Source organism: Microtus pennsylvanicus, chromosome 2 (assembly GCF_037038515.1).
Source record: "Microtus pennsylvanicus isolate mMicPen1 chromosome 2, mMicPen1.hap1, whole genome shotgun sequence".
NCBI classification, from domain to species: domain Eukaryota; kingdom Metazoa; phylum Chordata; class Mammalia; order Rodentia; family Cricetidae; genus Microtus; species Microtus pennsylvanicus.
The window spans coordinates 87,626,661-87,642,450 of NC_134580.1; the positions used below are offsets into that span (position 1 = coordinate 87,626,661).

Here is a 15,790-nt window from a genome sequence, read left to right on the forward strand (position 1 = left end):
TATGATTCCAGGATGAAAAGCTAGCAATGGATAGATCCTTGAAGCTAACTGACAATACACTGCAACCAGGCAGTGAACTTGAAGTCAGTTAACAGACCCTATCTCAAAAAAATGACTGAGAAAGACACCTGCCATTGACCTCTGACCTACACCTAAACAAACACACCTGTATGAGCACCCGTACACATCTGTGTACAAACACACACACAAAAAAAACCCCACATGCACACACTAATAAAATATAGTGCATATAAGCAGTGGGATTTTATTCAGTTACAAAATGAGGTTATTTTATTTTTCATCTTCAAAAATAGAATTAAACTGGATATCATTATATCAAGCAAATAAGTCAGAATCAGAAGGACAAATATTACATGTTTCTTCTCATATGCAGGAAGAAACTATATTTAAATTTACATGTGTGTTATGTATGTATAAATATACATATGAATATAATATGTATACACAAGTAGAAAGAGGGCTAGAGAGGGGAGAGTGATATATAGAGGATAATAGAGTATTTGTGACAACATGAGGCAGAGGAAGAGACCATTCTAGGGGAGGGAGAGTCCAGTAAGGGAAGAAGGAATTGGGGAAGGGAAAGAGAAGAGTATTGGGGGTGAGAATAATCAATACAATACTTTATTTTCATGGAAACGCCATAAAAAAGAAACTTACTACTTTGCATGATGTCTAAAATTTAAAAAAACACACAAGATGCAAATGAGAGATTACATTGCTCACTACAGGTATTATACATTACAGCAATTGATACACTTGGCATCAAACAGAAGTTCTGGGCTTCACATTTTCCATGCGGGCTGTTAGGGAAATTCTATGTGATTACTCTGAAATACATGAAACATGGATCATACTGAGAAATGCCACCAAAGCAATGAGCTGACTCTGCTAGTGAAAATCATCAGTGTGGCAGATCTTAAATAATAATAATAAAAAGTTTACATTTGAAAAAGTTATAGTTAGGAGAAACTATAATTTGTTCTATAATCATCATAATTATTTGAGACAGAAAGTCTGTTGGAAATGTAAATAACTCAATTTGAAATTTAGAGCATACACATATGATTATCTTTCTTTTGACAGCTTGAGTTTACAAACCTAGATTAATACAATGTCATAGTTTTTCCATTTCCTCATTAAAGAAAGAACTGAATTTTATAATTCAAATACAATGCAGAGATCAACAAGTGCTTACAGTTTTGAGACTCTCTGCTCTCTGAGTGAAAGTTTATATGTCATGTTAAAACTTCCTTTATTATCCTTAGAGAGAAAAATACTAAATACCACTAATTTCCAGGCTGCCCCACACTTTACATTGCATTAAACTGTTCAGAAACAAGGTTTTCAATTAGAAAAATATTAGAAGTATAGAAGGAAACTTTGATGATAAGATCCTCATAATTTGATAGCCGCCCTGAGCTTGGCTGAGCGCCCTCTGGGGTTATCTTGGACATCTTCATCTTCTGGGGTAAGCACCTTCTTGTGAATCAGATCCCACATCAGAGGAGCTCTTCCAGAGCTGCTCCCCTCACTCTCATGATTTGAATCCAGCTGTGCAGTTTGCCTTACCTTCTGTCTGATGCTGAGGTTAAATCTTTCCGTCATACTTATCCCAAGCAAAAATCGTTTGACAATACGATCTTCTAAAGAATGGAAGGAGAGCGCAACAAGACGACCACCAGTTTTCAGAAATTTCTGTGCTGTTTTCAGTCCCGTATAGAGTTCATTGAGCTCATTGTTCACAAAGATGCGAAGAGCTTGGAACGTCTTGGTAGCAATGTGGGTAGATCTTTGTAGCAAGTCCTTTCTTGCATAGACAGCTGAGGTAGGAAAGGCACCTAGAGAGATTTTGTAAGAATAAGAAAAAAAGACAGGCAATATTAACATTTGCTATGTAAATGTCATATAGTGTGCACTTTAAAAAAACTTAATTTTCTAAGAAAGTGATATTTCAGTAATAATTTCCTCTTATTTTAATTTTCTTTATGGTTTAAAACCATATAGCATAACTAACTTTTATAGCTCAACAACTGTAATCAAAGAGAAAGAAATAGAGGAGTAGACAATATTTTGAAGATATTATTACAAAATTTCACAACTTTGCAAAAACCATTAGCTTATAGTAATAAAAAGTGTAATGTGCTGAAAATAAAATAAAGAAAACCATATCTAGGTGCATCATAATTGAACTGCTGCTACAAGCTAAAGACAGTAAGAAAAATCATAAAAGCAGCAAAGAAAATAACAGATCCTCAATAAGTCAGTGCACAGAGGAGAAGAGACTGGAGAATGCTCAGCCATGAATAGGACTTATGGACCACAATCCACCCCTCACGGCACAAGATTCTTCCTGGAAGAAGGGGCAGAAATTTAAGAGCTGGTGGTGGCAGTGGTAGTAGTAGATGACTTCAAGGAGACAGTGTTTTCCCAACACAACAGGAAGAGCACTTACAGTGATTATGAAAGCATGCAGAGGACACATACAAGTTTAGATCAAACAAACTCCCTGCAAAGAGGTGGCCAGGAGAGCACCAAGTCCCACCCCTTGTTGAGAAGCCATTGGCCTGTGATAGCTGTTGGAAGAGGAAGAGTTGATTTTTTTTTTTTAATCTGATCCCTAGTAGGTTGGCCACAGGCCATGGCAGGTCCCACTCCAAAGACTTCTTGGGCAAAATAAACTGAACTTTTTTGGGGAAAGGAGAAGAGTGCTCAGTGTACGAGAGAAAAGGATGGGAAGGCAGAGGCTCCTAAGCAGAGGTAGCCACCCTCTTGTGTCTTTCCCAATAAATTTCTTCTGTGAGGTTTGTTATGCAATGTAACTTTGTGGTATTCCTTGGCTCCCGACTGCCAGGACACCTTTCCGCCCAGAATGCAACACTTGTTTTGGGGAAAATAAATACTGTTTAAAATATATACAACATGAATGATATGGTAAATTGTGAGTTTATGAAAATTAAAAAGGTTTTCTTTGAAATGTAATAAAAATCCACAGAAAAGAAAAAAATCAAATCACAAATCTAATGATATTTGAATCTAAAAAAGAAGCAAAGTGCAGAATAACAGAAGGTACTGTCTCCATAACACTCTGCAACATGCACATAAGACAGACTTGCTCTGCACAGCTTAAGGATTGGGATGAGCAAAAATGATGCTTCATACAAGCTTGCATTGGCAAAGATAATATAATTGTACCTTAGAAATGCCAATGAGTTTACACAAGAATTTTACTCTTAAGAGCAGGTTATTAGTAAATATTCCAAAGAAATTATATTTTCATTCTAGATTTCTTATGAATGAACATCTACAAGAACGAATGAAATCCTAGTATTTTAATACCTTACATATGCTTCTTGAAAAAAAGTAAATCACACAAGGATATGTATGCTTATCTCACATTTTATAATGTTTACACAGTATCAGGACAGTCAGCGTTGTATATTAATTTTCTCTGTGAACTTCATTATACAAGAGGGAAGTAACATACAAAAGTATGAAGAACCTGGGTATCTAAATAGACAGTCACGACAAGCTCACTCTGTTCCCTGGAAACCTACATGCTAGAAAAGGTTAGAGTCTAAAAATTTATCCTCCAACCTGATGGGACTCTCAGAAACAAGATGTCACTGCTAGAAGAGAAAAGCTAGGTCATTTTCTTTTCATCTGTTAACTGATGCCTCACGTTTTTACAAAAAAAATAGTTTGGATCACCGAGAAATGAGTTTCACAGAATTTTAAGGACCTAAACAAAATTTAGTGAGTCATTATTTGAGGCTCAGATTTAGAGGAAGCTTGAACAAGACTGGATTCTTAGCTACTTCAGACTTTACAGAACTCAACACCACGTTCAAAAGAGAAATACCATGTAAAATTCAGTTTCAAAACAAATATTACAGGGTGCTTTAAAATGATTTAAATTTACCATTATATTTACAATTTTATAGAAATTAAGAGCAAGTTATTCGTGGCAATCACTTAACTTGATACTTTATAACAGAATTTTTATTTCAAAGATATTCATTTCAGGATATAATTTTAAACATAGTACTGAATTATTCATAAAAGGCTTTACCTTATCTAAGTTCACAAAATAAAGAAAAGTGGAGAGCACAATGTATGTTTGCAGACTACTGTCAATAAATATGTTTTTGAAATAAAAAAGGCTTTTTTATAACAAAATAATAAAAATAATCAATTGATATCTGGAGTAATCCTAGAAATAGAAAAAATGGCACTTTCCTATGGCCTCATAATAGAGAGTTTATAATTCTGACAGTAAGTTAGCTGTACACTATGAGGAACTTGGCCACTTTTATTTTTTAAACAAATTTGTTTTTATTTCAAAGTAGTAACATAGTAAAATTATGTTAATGTACAATATAGTACAATTTCAAGTTTATATAATCTATATTCACATTAGACATATCCATACCATATAGAAACCTGAAGACCACAACTTAAGATCCCTGTAATGAGACATACTTTTCTTCAGGAGGGTCCCATTTGACCTTTGCAATGCTATGTAGTGACAGAAAATGAACACGAAATCTTTCAATTATATCTAGGTCAAAGAATAACAAGCTATTATTAAACTATTACGCTTTCATTCTGGAGCTTTGTTACTATTGTTTATGGAATTCTCATGTGGACTATATTCAACGGATTTCCTAGAGAGGATTTTTAAATATGGTCCAGTGACTTTCCTGTCATATCTTCAGAGAACAAGAAATGTCGGGCTTTGTGAAACATTTCAGTGTTGCTAAGAATATCTGTCACACATCTTCCTCTGTTTTGGATAAAGTAATTTCCAAGGCTTCTTTTCATTAATATCAGTGCTTTATTTTTATAGCTTACAAGAAGGAAGAAAGATAATTCAGTTTTGTAAAATAAAACTAAAAAGGAATAAAAGGGGGAATGGGAAAATGGCTTAGTCAATATAATCCTTGCTGTGCAAGTACGAGACCTGGGTTCAGCCCCAGAGTGTCCAGTAAAAGCCTGGCATAGCACATGTCTGTTGCCCCAGTAATTTTGGGGCTAGAGACAGTTGAACACTAGGGCTTCACTGGCCAGACAGCTAAGTCAAATTGATGTGCTTCAGCTTCACTGAAGAAGCCCTATTTCAAAAAGCAAGAGCAACTGAGGGCGACACTTAACATAGATCTCTAAATTTTACTTATAAGCGCATGTGCACGCACACATGCACAACACACACAAAGAATATAAGGTATCCATAAGAGAGTTCAAAAGCAATAAGAACAAAGCACCAACTAGCAAGAATACAAATAAAAAAAAATACAAATGAAAAGGTCTACCAAACATGAAGGATTCATCAAGGCTTTTTTTTTTTCCCAGTTATTAAGCTGAGAGACAAGTAAGCATCCTGTCATCGTGAGAATCACTAAATGGATTTCCTTGTTGCAGTCACTGGTCAAGAGTGCTAGGATGGAGTCTTCATGACTATCAGAGATTAGATAGAAACATCTATTTACAAGTCATTGGGGGAAAAAGATTCAAAACCACACCAGATTCACTAACTTCTCAGATGTTGGGCTCTGGATTAGGCCATTAAGGAAGAGAATATTAAGGAAAGTGAGACATGGTCCCAGCCTTTAAGGAGCTCAGTTTTGTAACCTGTCACCTCATCCTAATCTCCCACAGGCTTTTCTTTAAAATCAGAAATAGAATTTGTCTGTTCTTCCATTTCCCGAGTTTAATCATGGAGTCTAGTATACATAATTCATTCAATTATGGAATAAAGTAGCCAAGACAGAAAATATGGTCTCAACTACAATTTGGATGGTTTGGTTTTATAAAGGGGGAAAATTATCATTTTTGTGTTTTATTAACAGATTTGGCTAACATAGCACAATGTATATTAGTTTTATGTGGGAAAAGGTGTGCTTAACCCAGGTAGAGCTCATCACAATTACCCCATATTTACCAAACTCACAGATTTGTCTCTGATTTTCTTGACAGCAGGAGCTGTTTCCTGTTTCCTCCTAAAGCCCCAGCATACCTTCAACAAAAATGAGATAACTAGCTCTACTCTAGACCTAACGAGTCAGTTTCAGCGGTTCATTACATAGAGCCAGTACCTTAAAAGAGCCTGATATTTCTTTGAGGTCAAGAGACAAAGCTATTTTTTAAATTTACTTCTTTTTCATACTATATATTCGTCATAATTTTCCTCTCTCTAAACTACTCCCAGATCTTCTCCATGCAATCCCTACATTCCCAACTTCATATTCTGTCTCTCAAAACCAACCACTTAAGGAAATGCTCAACATCCTTAGCCATCAGAGAAATGCAAATCAAAACAACTCTGAGATTCCACCTTACACCTGTCAGAATGGCCAAGATCAAAAACACTGATGACAGCTTATTTTGGAGAGGATATGGGGTAAGAGGACCACTCTCCTTCACTGCTGGTGGGAGTGCAAACTGCTATAGCACTTTTGGATATGGCAATTTTCATAAAATTAGGAAACAACCCACTTCAAGATCCAGCAATACAACTTTTGGGTATATACCCAAAGGATGCTCAATCATTTTACAAGCACATGTGCTCAACTATGTTCATAGTAGCATTATTCGTCATAGCCAGAACCCGGAAACAACCTAAATACCCCTCAATCGAAAAGTGGATAAGGAAAATGTGGTACATTTACACAATGAAGTACTACATAGTAGGAAAAAAAACCCCAAATGACATCTTGAAATTTGTAGGAAAATGGATGGAGCTAGAAAATATCATACTGTGTGAAGTAACCCAGACCAATAAAGACTAATATAATATGTACTCACTCAGAAGTGGGTTTTAGACATAAGGCAAAGAAAACCAGTCTACAATTCACAATCCCAGAGAACCTAGTCAACGATGAGAATCCTAACAAAGACATACATGGATCTAATCTACATGGGATTTAGAAAAAGACAAGATCTCCTGAGTAAATTGTGAGCATGGGTTTCATGATAGAGGCAAGAAGGGAAGGGGAGGGGAGAAAAGCATATAGCTCAATTTAAAAAATAAAAATATAATAATAGTAAAAAAAAAAACCCATGGTACAGGTCCAGACCACTGTATCAAATGTGATTGTGGGTACTAAATTATGATGTTAGTGGGGCAATTGAGGCCTCAAATTCGCTAGCAATTTCAATGTCTCAACACACATGACTGCATGGATCTAATTATATTGGATAATTATTAGGCTTGTCTTAATCCATCAAGCATTTGCACACAAAACGGAGCAACCTGCAGGTAATTTTTACTTCAAGAAATGCAAACTTGCAGTAAAAAACAAGGACTTCTTGAATTTTGCATACAAATGGATGAAAATAGAAAACACTATCCTGAGTGAGGTAAGCCAGACCCAAAAAGAGGAACATGGGATGTACTCACTCATATTTGGTTTCTAGCCATAAATAAAGGACATTGAGCCTATAATTTGCCATCCTAGAGAAGCTAAATAAGAAGGTGAATCCAAAGAAAAACATATAGGCATCCTCCTGAATATTAACCTTCATCAGGCGATGAAAGGAGACAGAGACAGAGACCCACACTGGAGCAGCGGACAGAAATCTCAAGGTCCAAATCAGGAGCAGAAGGACAGAGAGCACAAGCAAGGACCTCAGGACCGCGAGGGGTGCACCCACACACTGAGACAATGGGGATATTCTATCAGGAACTCACCAAGGCCAGCTGGCCTGGGTCTGAAAAAGCATGGGATAAAACCGGACTAGCTGAACATAGCGGACAATGAGGACTACTGAGAACTCAAGAACAATGGCAATGGGTTTCTGATCCTACTGCACGTACTGGCTTTGGGGGAACCTAGGCAGTTTGGATGCTCACCTTACTAGACCTGGATGGAGGTGGGTGGTCCTTGGACTTCCCACAGGTTAGGGAACCCTAATTGCTCTTTGGGTTGATGAGGGAGGGGGACGTGATCGGGGGAGGGTGGGGAAATGGGAGGCGGGGGCAGGGAGGAGGCAGAAATCTTTAATAAATAAATAAATAAAAATTTAAAAAAAGAAAAAAATTCTAAAGTAATGAAATCTTTACTTCAAAAAAAAAAAAGAAATGCAAACTTGCAAACCCTTACTATATGGATGATACATTGTCAACATGCAAATTGAACATAATGTTTATATATTTCTTTTGAAAAATAAAATTAGAAATTTACATTAAAAATCCTTTAAGATCTTAAGCAATTTAAACTGCATAAACATAGCCACTGTTTAAAATGCAAAAGCCAACAAAAATGTTGTTGCATATGAAATAAATTGCCAATATAGTTACTTTAAAAATTCTTCCCAAGAGTCAACCAAAAAGCATGCTTCCTTGTGTCTTGATGTGTAAATATATACTTATACATATACATAAGTATATATAAGAGAATGAACTGCAAACTAATGTATCACATGGTTTACTTACCTTATTTTGAAAAGTAACTTCAGCTGTATAGATGCTCTATAATTCATTTTGTTCTTTCACTTATCAAGTATTTATATTGCTAATCACATCCCAGATAGCTCAGAATACAATTGTAGATAAGATAAAGGTGGCTTTATCAGGTCAAGTTCATATTGCCACCATAACAGGAACATGTAAAATATTTTCATTTTTTTTATTTCAATCGGCCTGTAATAAATATGTAAACTGCACAATTTAGATTTCTATACAACACTAAAAGCCTACAGAGTATATTAGAACTCAGAATCTGAACAAAGTGCTTACCCTGTATGATAACTTTAAATGTCCACAGAATTGGAATTATTTAGGTCAAAGAGTATTTTTGCCCATTTAAATTTGGATCAATACTTCTAAATTTACCCTCTAAGTAGATTGCACCAATTTACTTCCATCAATAGTATATTATAGAGTCAATATCCCCACATCCTTGCCAGTATGAGGAATAATAACTGTTTAGTCCTGACTAGTCTAATAGTAGGCTAATGATAGTGGACTGTTGTTTTAATTTGCATTCATTGGCAATTAGTAGGCTTGGGCATCTTTTCAAATCTAATAGCCATTTGATTCCGGCTGTAAATTGCTTGAATAAATCTTATGCTCATGTTCTTAATGTGATGTTGCTTTTTGCCTTCATTGATTTGGGAGACTTGTTTATTAAATAATAATATTAACCCTTGTTCTATCATACATAAATCAAATTTTTAGATTATGACCTAAATTTTATAGATATTTCTGCTATACAGAAATTAAGGTTTTTGTGGTGTGTGGACTGAATGCCAACCCAGAAAATTCTGTATGCGATAAATTATGTGTGTGTGATGGATCTAGTCTACATGGGAAGTAGAAAAAGACAAGATCTCCTGAGTAAATTGTGAGCATGGGGATCATGGGAGAGGGTAGAAGGAGAGAGGAAGGGAGAGGAGTGGAGAAAAAATATATAGTTCAAATAAAAACAATTAAAAAAAGATTTGCCAAACATTCTACACTAACAAGTGAGGAGTAGGTCAGTATTCAAAATGTTTCTAATGCATAAATAAATGGTACACCCTCAAATTTACAGAGTATTGCTTATATATTTAAACTATGAGGATTTAAAATTTATTGTTTTTGATTTGATGATGACTATTTATAACGGATGCTATGAATAAGCACCTGAGCCTCATTAACATAAACCATCCAGATTATGTTTCAACCATCTTGCCAGGAGATTATTTTCCATAATTAAAATTCTAAACTTCTCTTGCATTGTAAATTATACAACTTGTATTCTATCATTTTAAGAGTACAACATTTTTATTTTGTTTTTTTATTACATTTTTTTCTGTTTCTGCTTTTTTATTTCTGTAGCTTTCATACGATATCTTTCTACACAGGTATCTTATTTCTTAAGTATAGTTTCACAACAATAAAATATATTGTGAGTCATTTTAATCCACTCTTTGTTTCCACAGTCTTGCTCTGCTGGACCGTTTATTTAGTCTGACTATTTAGTGCATCTAAAGTTACCAGTAGATTTCTAGACTAAAACAATTATAGTTCACATTATCACAAAAATATCCTGCAAGAACCCAACACATGCATATGCTTAACAATACACCATTCATTCATTTAGCCAATATTTAAAATCTTTAATAGGCTAAATACTGAGGATTAAAACACTTAAACATATGTCATCATTGACCTGAAGGAATTGAAACCCTTTAATAAGAATGAAAAGCGATGTTATAATGACTATCAAAGACACAGTAGCAAAAAGAAAAGGAAGATTTCTGGTTGTCTATATTATATTTTCTAAACTGATGTTTCTAGGAAAGTGGCATAGTAAAACGTAACATCCTCAAATCCCAAACAACAGAATGCGTCTGTCACAGAGGTATAAAAAATGCAAAATGCCACACTCCTCTGCTAAGCCACAATGACCATGGTAAAGTCCTAAATATAACTATTTAAAGATCTTCCTCAATGTTTCTCAAGATTTTGTGTGGTGTACATGTGTGTTCACACATATATGAGTATGAGTTTGTGCATGCACATTAATTAATATGGGCATTAAATGGAAAATCTGATATTATCTTCCTCAATGACTTTTCACTCCCTATGTTAAAGCAGAATATCTTGCTGAATACAGAACTCTCCAATTTAGGCTAGTCTTGCTAGCCATATTGGCCCAAATTCTGTCTCTGCCTCCAGGTTGCACACACCTGGCTTTTATGTGGATGCTGGGGATCCAAACTCCATTCCTTGGTTTTCATGGAAAACACTTAATCCACTGAGCCATCTCTCCAGCTGCTTTTATTTTCAAAAACTAATTACTCCGTATAATTTATTTTACAGGTAATACACTTGAGAAATGCTGAACGCAGACTTTCTGTTAATCATGTTTATCTGCTTTAATTATGTCAATAAATCCTTACCCAAATTATGAGAGGTAAGAAGCAGATATCCTTATATTTGATTAAAGCTAAACAACAATACCAAATGAAACAAAAAACAAATAAAGAAAAATCAAGGGGTCAAATGTTGCCCCCAAAATTTGCAGGCATTGTATGTGGATGAAACCCATAACTTTAAAACACCACTGATCTCCCTTTTTGGTAATAAATAGCACAACTAAACACTCTAAAAGAAAATTAACATTTTTGAGCAATTTATCAGACACTTGGGGAAGTCCAGATCAGTGCTATTTGTTGTTTTTGTTGTGAAACTTCACCATAGCATTGTGTATATAATTCAGTGTCCTTAGGATCATCTTTGGCTTAAATGCACTCAAAATAAGGCAGCAATTTTAAGATGGTATGCTCAGCAAATCTCTTCATCTCCTCTTTCCTGATTAGGAGGAAAGGAAGCTAGAATGATGGCACCAGGTTCAGAGTGGCTTACACAGGCTCTGATTCCACGTCGGGTGTTTTATGAAACAATCTCATTTTCTGGGAAAGACCAAGTATAGAATCTTTACTCTAAACCTGAATAGCTTGTTACTGAGAGATGTTTTAATGGATGTCAAATCTCTTCGCATCAAGTTGCAAGAGTTTGGCTTTCTCTCTTCATGTCCCTGGGGAAGATGTACATTGTCAACTCTAGAGACTGTGCATCTGGTGAAAGCAGCAACCTCCCTGGTCTCATAACCTGGGAATGGAAATGAATACCCTTGGCTTTTGTCCTTTTCATTCTACTGAAAATAACTTATTGTTAGCTCAGGTTATTAGACTGGACATTTGTCTCCCCCTTTCATCCGCTTCCTTGATAGTGGGTTATAAAAGCAACAGTTGTGACTGGTGCCATTATCTCGACTTTTGGGTAGGTGCAGATTACACATATTTGATAAAGAATCAAAATGCACCCAAGTCACCTGTTAGGAAGGAGTTGTGTTACAGTTGTTTCTATGTTTTAAAAGGATTGCTAAATATGCTCCAGCTAAGCAAACATTGGGAGTAGTAAGCTTGTATACAAAGTAGAATAAAGTATTTTTTTTTCTGGAAAAATCTTGAGGAATTAAGCCCGGCTGATTTTATTTTCTTTAAAGTTTCTTCAGAAATCATAACATAAAATAAAATATTTTTCAAACATTTGTTGTTACACATTTATCATAAACACATGATTTAACAGTAAGAAGGGGGCATACTTGGCTTTCTTCTCTAGCCCCTTTCCTTTGATAGGATGCCTTTTCTTTCTTGAAGTTTCCATCTACATACCCTTAACACTCACCAATATGCCCTAATTTTCACCACCTACTTCAACTCAGTACTTTGCAGCATACATTTCACTCATACTTGGTTGTAAAAAGCCCGGGAACTAACTCTTATTCCCCAATCCCAGATACACAGACTGGTGAACAATAAGCACAAGGAGGAAAACCTACTGGATAAAAGGTATCTTACCAGTCTGACTCAAAGATAGTGATATACAGGAAATGGTACTTTAGAGGTAAAACTTCTCTGACTCATCTCTTTCTGAGGCTGTTCGTGTGTGCAAGGTTATGTAGTGAAGTTCCCCATCTCCATCAAATTCTCAAATAGTCTCTTAAGAGTTCATGTGTGTAGAATTTTGTGGAGATGCCCCCCACCCATCTCCATCACAGTCTCAAGTGGTCCCAGAACCTACTTTTAGTTCTCAAATTTATCATTTTCAACCATACCATCCAAAAAGACTCCCAAAAGACTTCAGCATTCCCTTACCACTTAATACTGTCACTGAACGGATTGCAAACGTCTTTCACATGTCAATGAAGAAGCTGGAAACTGTTTGTGAATTGCTAGTTTTTTTTCTGATTTACAAAGTTATGCTTAGTAACAACAGTCTATATTACACATAAATAATGGAATTCAATTTGCACATAAAAGCAGTCTAAGTTCAGTAATAAAAACAAACCCATCTTTTCACCAGACAAATGATTTCAAGTCCTATAGAAAAATTAACATTTTCAGTTTTAGGATACCCTAGTACTAGTCCCACTTTTTAAAATTTAAGACATTCACATGCTCTAATGTATTGAGATTTTTAAGCTCATGGATGAAATTAGCAACGTGCTGGGGCTGTCAACACGATGCATTGCAATCCTCCCGAGTCGTAGGGTCTAAAAATTAATTGAGCTCTTGCACCTGTTTGCCGGCATTCATCTGTTGAGTTTCCATCACATTTAATAAGTCTCTGTGACGCAACTCGTGTCCTTTCGCCTGGGATCCTTTAATACAGTGTTCAATTTTCACCAGTCTGAAATTCAAGTAATATTACGAATTTCAAACTGTTAATTAAAATCTGTGAAACAGAATGATCCTGGGTAAAATTGGCTTTAGTCAGCGAGGTTCTTTTTAAACTTCTCCAAAATCTCATCTAATCTCCAATTTCTACCAGGTTAATTCTGATGACAACATGATCTCACTATGGGCAGCTGAGGTCTGCAAATAGGAACATCACACAGGTCGTGTGGGTTGTTGTAATTATTTATAAAAATAATTTTAGATAGTAGCTAGTATGTGATTAATAAACATTAGTATTACTTTTCATTATTATTATAACCATTAAATTAGTGCTTGGTCTGGGTCAGCTGGTATTAGAACATCTCTTCTTACTTAGTACTACTGATAGAGACTAGCGATTATTCAATATGTGTGCACATGTCAATGAAAGAGTATGCCATGTGTGCAGGTGCCTACGGAGGGCAGAAGAATGTACTGGATCACCTGGAACTAGAGTTATAGGCAATTGTGTTCTTTCCCATGTGGTTTCTGGGATCTGAACTTGGATCTTCTGCAACAGCACTGAGCTGTCTTTCAAGTCTCAAGCTCTATTTTCTTTCCAAGAAGCAAGATTTAAGGTCATGTCCTGCACCAGATTTTATTCTCTTCAAAGCTGGACTTCTTGTATAGGAAAACTAAGTATATTCATGAAATGCTATTTGTTAGTTCAGTGTCAAAAACATTATTAAATTAACTAATATGTTATGTATTTGTTTTAATTCAACAAATTAGAAATGACAAAATAGCAATGTTTAATCATAGATATGAGCACAACAGCCATGACATGTTAGCATAACATCAAAATCTGACTGTGGGCTTACCCATACCATATTTTTAATTCACATGATAATGAAACAACCAAATACTTTATTTCTAGCTCACTGTTAGTATAAAAAACATTTTTCTTTTTATTTATTTATTTATTAAAAATTTCCACCTCCTCCCATTTCCCTCCCCCTCCCCCTCACTCTCCAGTGGGAAGCACAACAATACAGTGATAAAAATTTCTTCACTACTGTAGGATTTGCATTCATGTTTGATGGCAACAATTATTTCTTGATAAAAGTATTATTTATTTCTAAAAATCTCCCTTTGCCTTAAAACATTGCTAATAAAAGATGATTTCAGACATAGGTAAGGGCATTTGCCATTAATGTAAATCATGATTTTTTTCTAACTTCATCCTAATAAGCATGGTATTACTATGACAACTCAGTTTGTTACTTAGAGTATCAATTGACATTTTAGCAGTAAGTTTATTTCTGTGGAAAGATATGCTTTACATGTCCCAGTGCAGGAAAAGATGATTATTTTTCTTTTTCCTAAAAGTCATGTCATCCCTACGGGAAGAAAGGTTGAAATGAAGTGATCGGCCTATCACAGACCACACCGCTCGGCAAAGTGCAGGTTAGTAAAAGGCCAAAGGGAGTTCTGGGGCAGTGCATTCCTTTGTTCTCTGACTTATCCTGGATTTGGATAAAAAGGGGAGGGACTGTGGATAAGTGTGCCTGGACCCTAATTCTCACAGAAAATATTCTTAGATACCATCTCATTGGTAGGCCATATTTCATCCTGCCCCCAGATCAGAGAAGATTAATCACACACTCAAGTTCACAGAGCAAATACAGACAAGCAGTATATTTGAGGATGTGTGTGTGTGTGTGTGTGTGCGTGCATGCATGTGTGTTTGTGCACATCTGAATGAATGTGTATAGAGGCTGAAGGTCAACTTCCATGTTGTTACTTAGATGCCATTCATCCTGAGCTTTTGGTTTTGTTTTTGCTTTGAAACAAAATCTCTTATGAGTCTGCAGCTCACCAATTAAGCTAGAGTAACTAGCCAGAAAACCACCAGAATCTGCCTGCTTCTACCCATAATTTGAGCACCGGAACTAAAATTGAATGCCACCATTCTAGTTCTTTCTTTTTACATGGGACCCAGGGATCGAACCCTGGTCCTCTGGCCTGTGTGGCATTGTCTGATTGAGCTGTCTCCACAGCCTGGTTTAAGAAGGCTTTTGTTCTTGTGCTCTGTGCCTTTACCTTTCCTTAAGCTTCTCAATCCCTTTGATGTTCCATGTATCCTTACAACTGATTCCCAGTTGGCACCTAGGCATTTACAATTTCCCCTAAATTTTCATTTTATTTTGCTATAAATGTGCATAAATGCATCAATTCATTTGTCCAACAAGCATACATTAAGCCCCAGTATTGCATCTAGTTTATGAGTCATAATAAAGGTTACATAAAATTCTAGTCAGGAAATAAGCATATACATTTAATCAACATGAATCACAAATACAAACAAAGCTTCACTGCCTTCATGTTTTCTATTCAAATAGTATCATGAATCACCAACTTCTGACTACGGAGAGATCCACTATCTTACTTGTGAACATAAAGTTCTTTAGCTGTTTTTTGGATTTGGCAAAAGGTTTTAGACCATAAATGAATACTTATATTGGTTTAACCACAATATAATTAGTATAATTATATCTGCTTAACAAAAATAATGCCAACTATAATCATATCTATTTCTTTTTTATTATTATTTAATTGAAAT

At 35.5% G+C, this 15,790-nt stretch overlaps 1 protein-coding gene across 2 annotated transcripts in view; it reads right to left on the reverse strand.

Annotated features, from left to right (window-relative positions):
- Positions 1-235: 235 nt before the first annotated feature.
- Mettl15 (methyltransferase 15, mitochondrial 12S rRNA N4-cytidine) overlaps positions 236-15,790 on the reverse strand; it is a 172,145-nt gene continuing 156,590 nt past the window's right edge. For both annotated transcript variants that reach the window (XM_075961678.1, XM_075961677.1), the window contains exon 7: positions 236-1,859. In XM_075961678.1, coding sequence (XP_075817793.1) covers positions 1,417-1,859 — 443 coding nt within the window. In that variant the 3' untranslated portion in view covers positions 236-1,416. The remainder of the gene's footprint in view (positions 1,860-15,790) is intronic.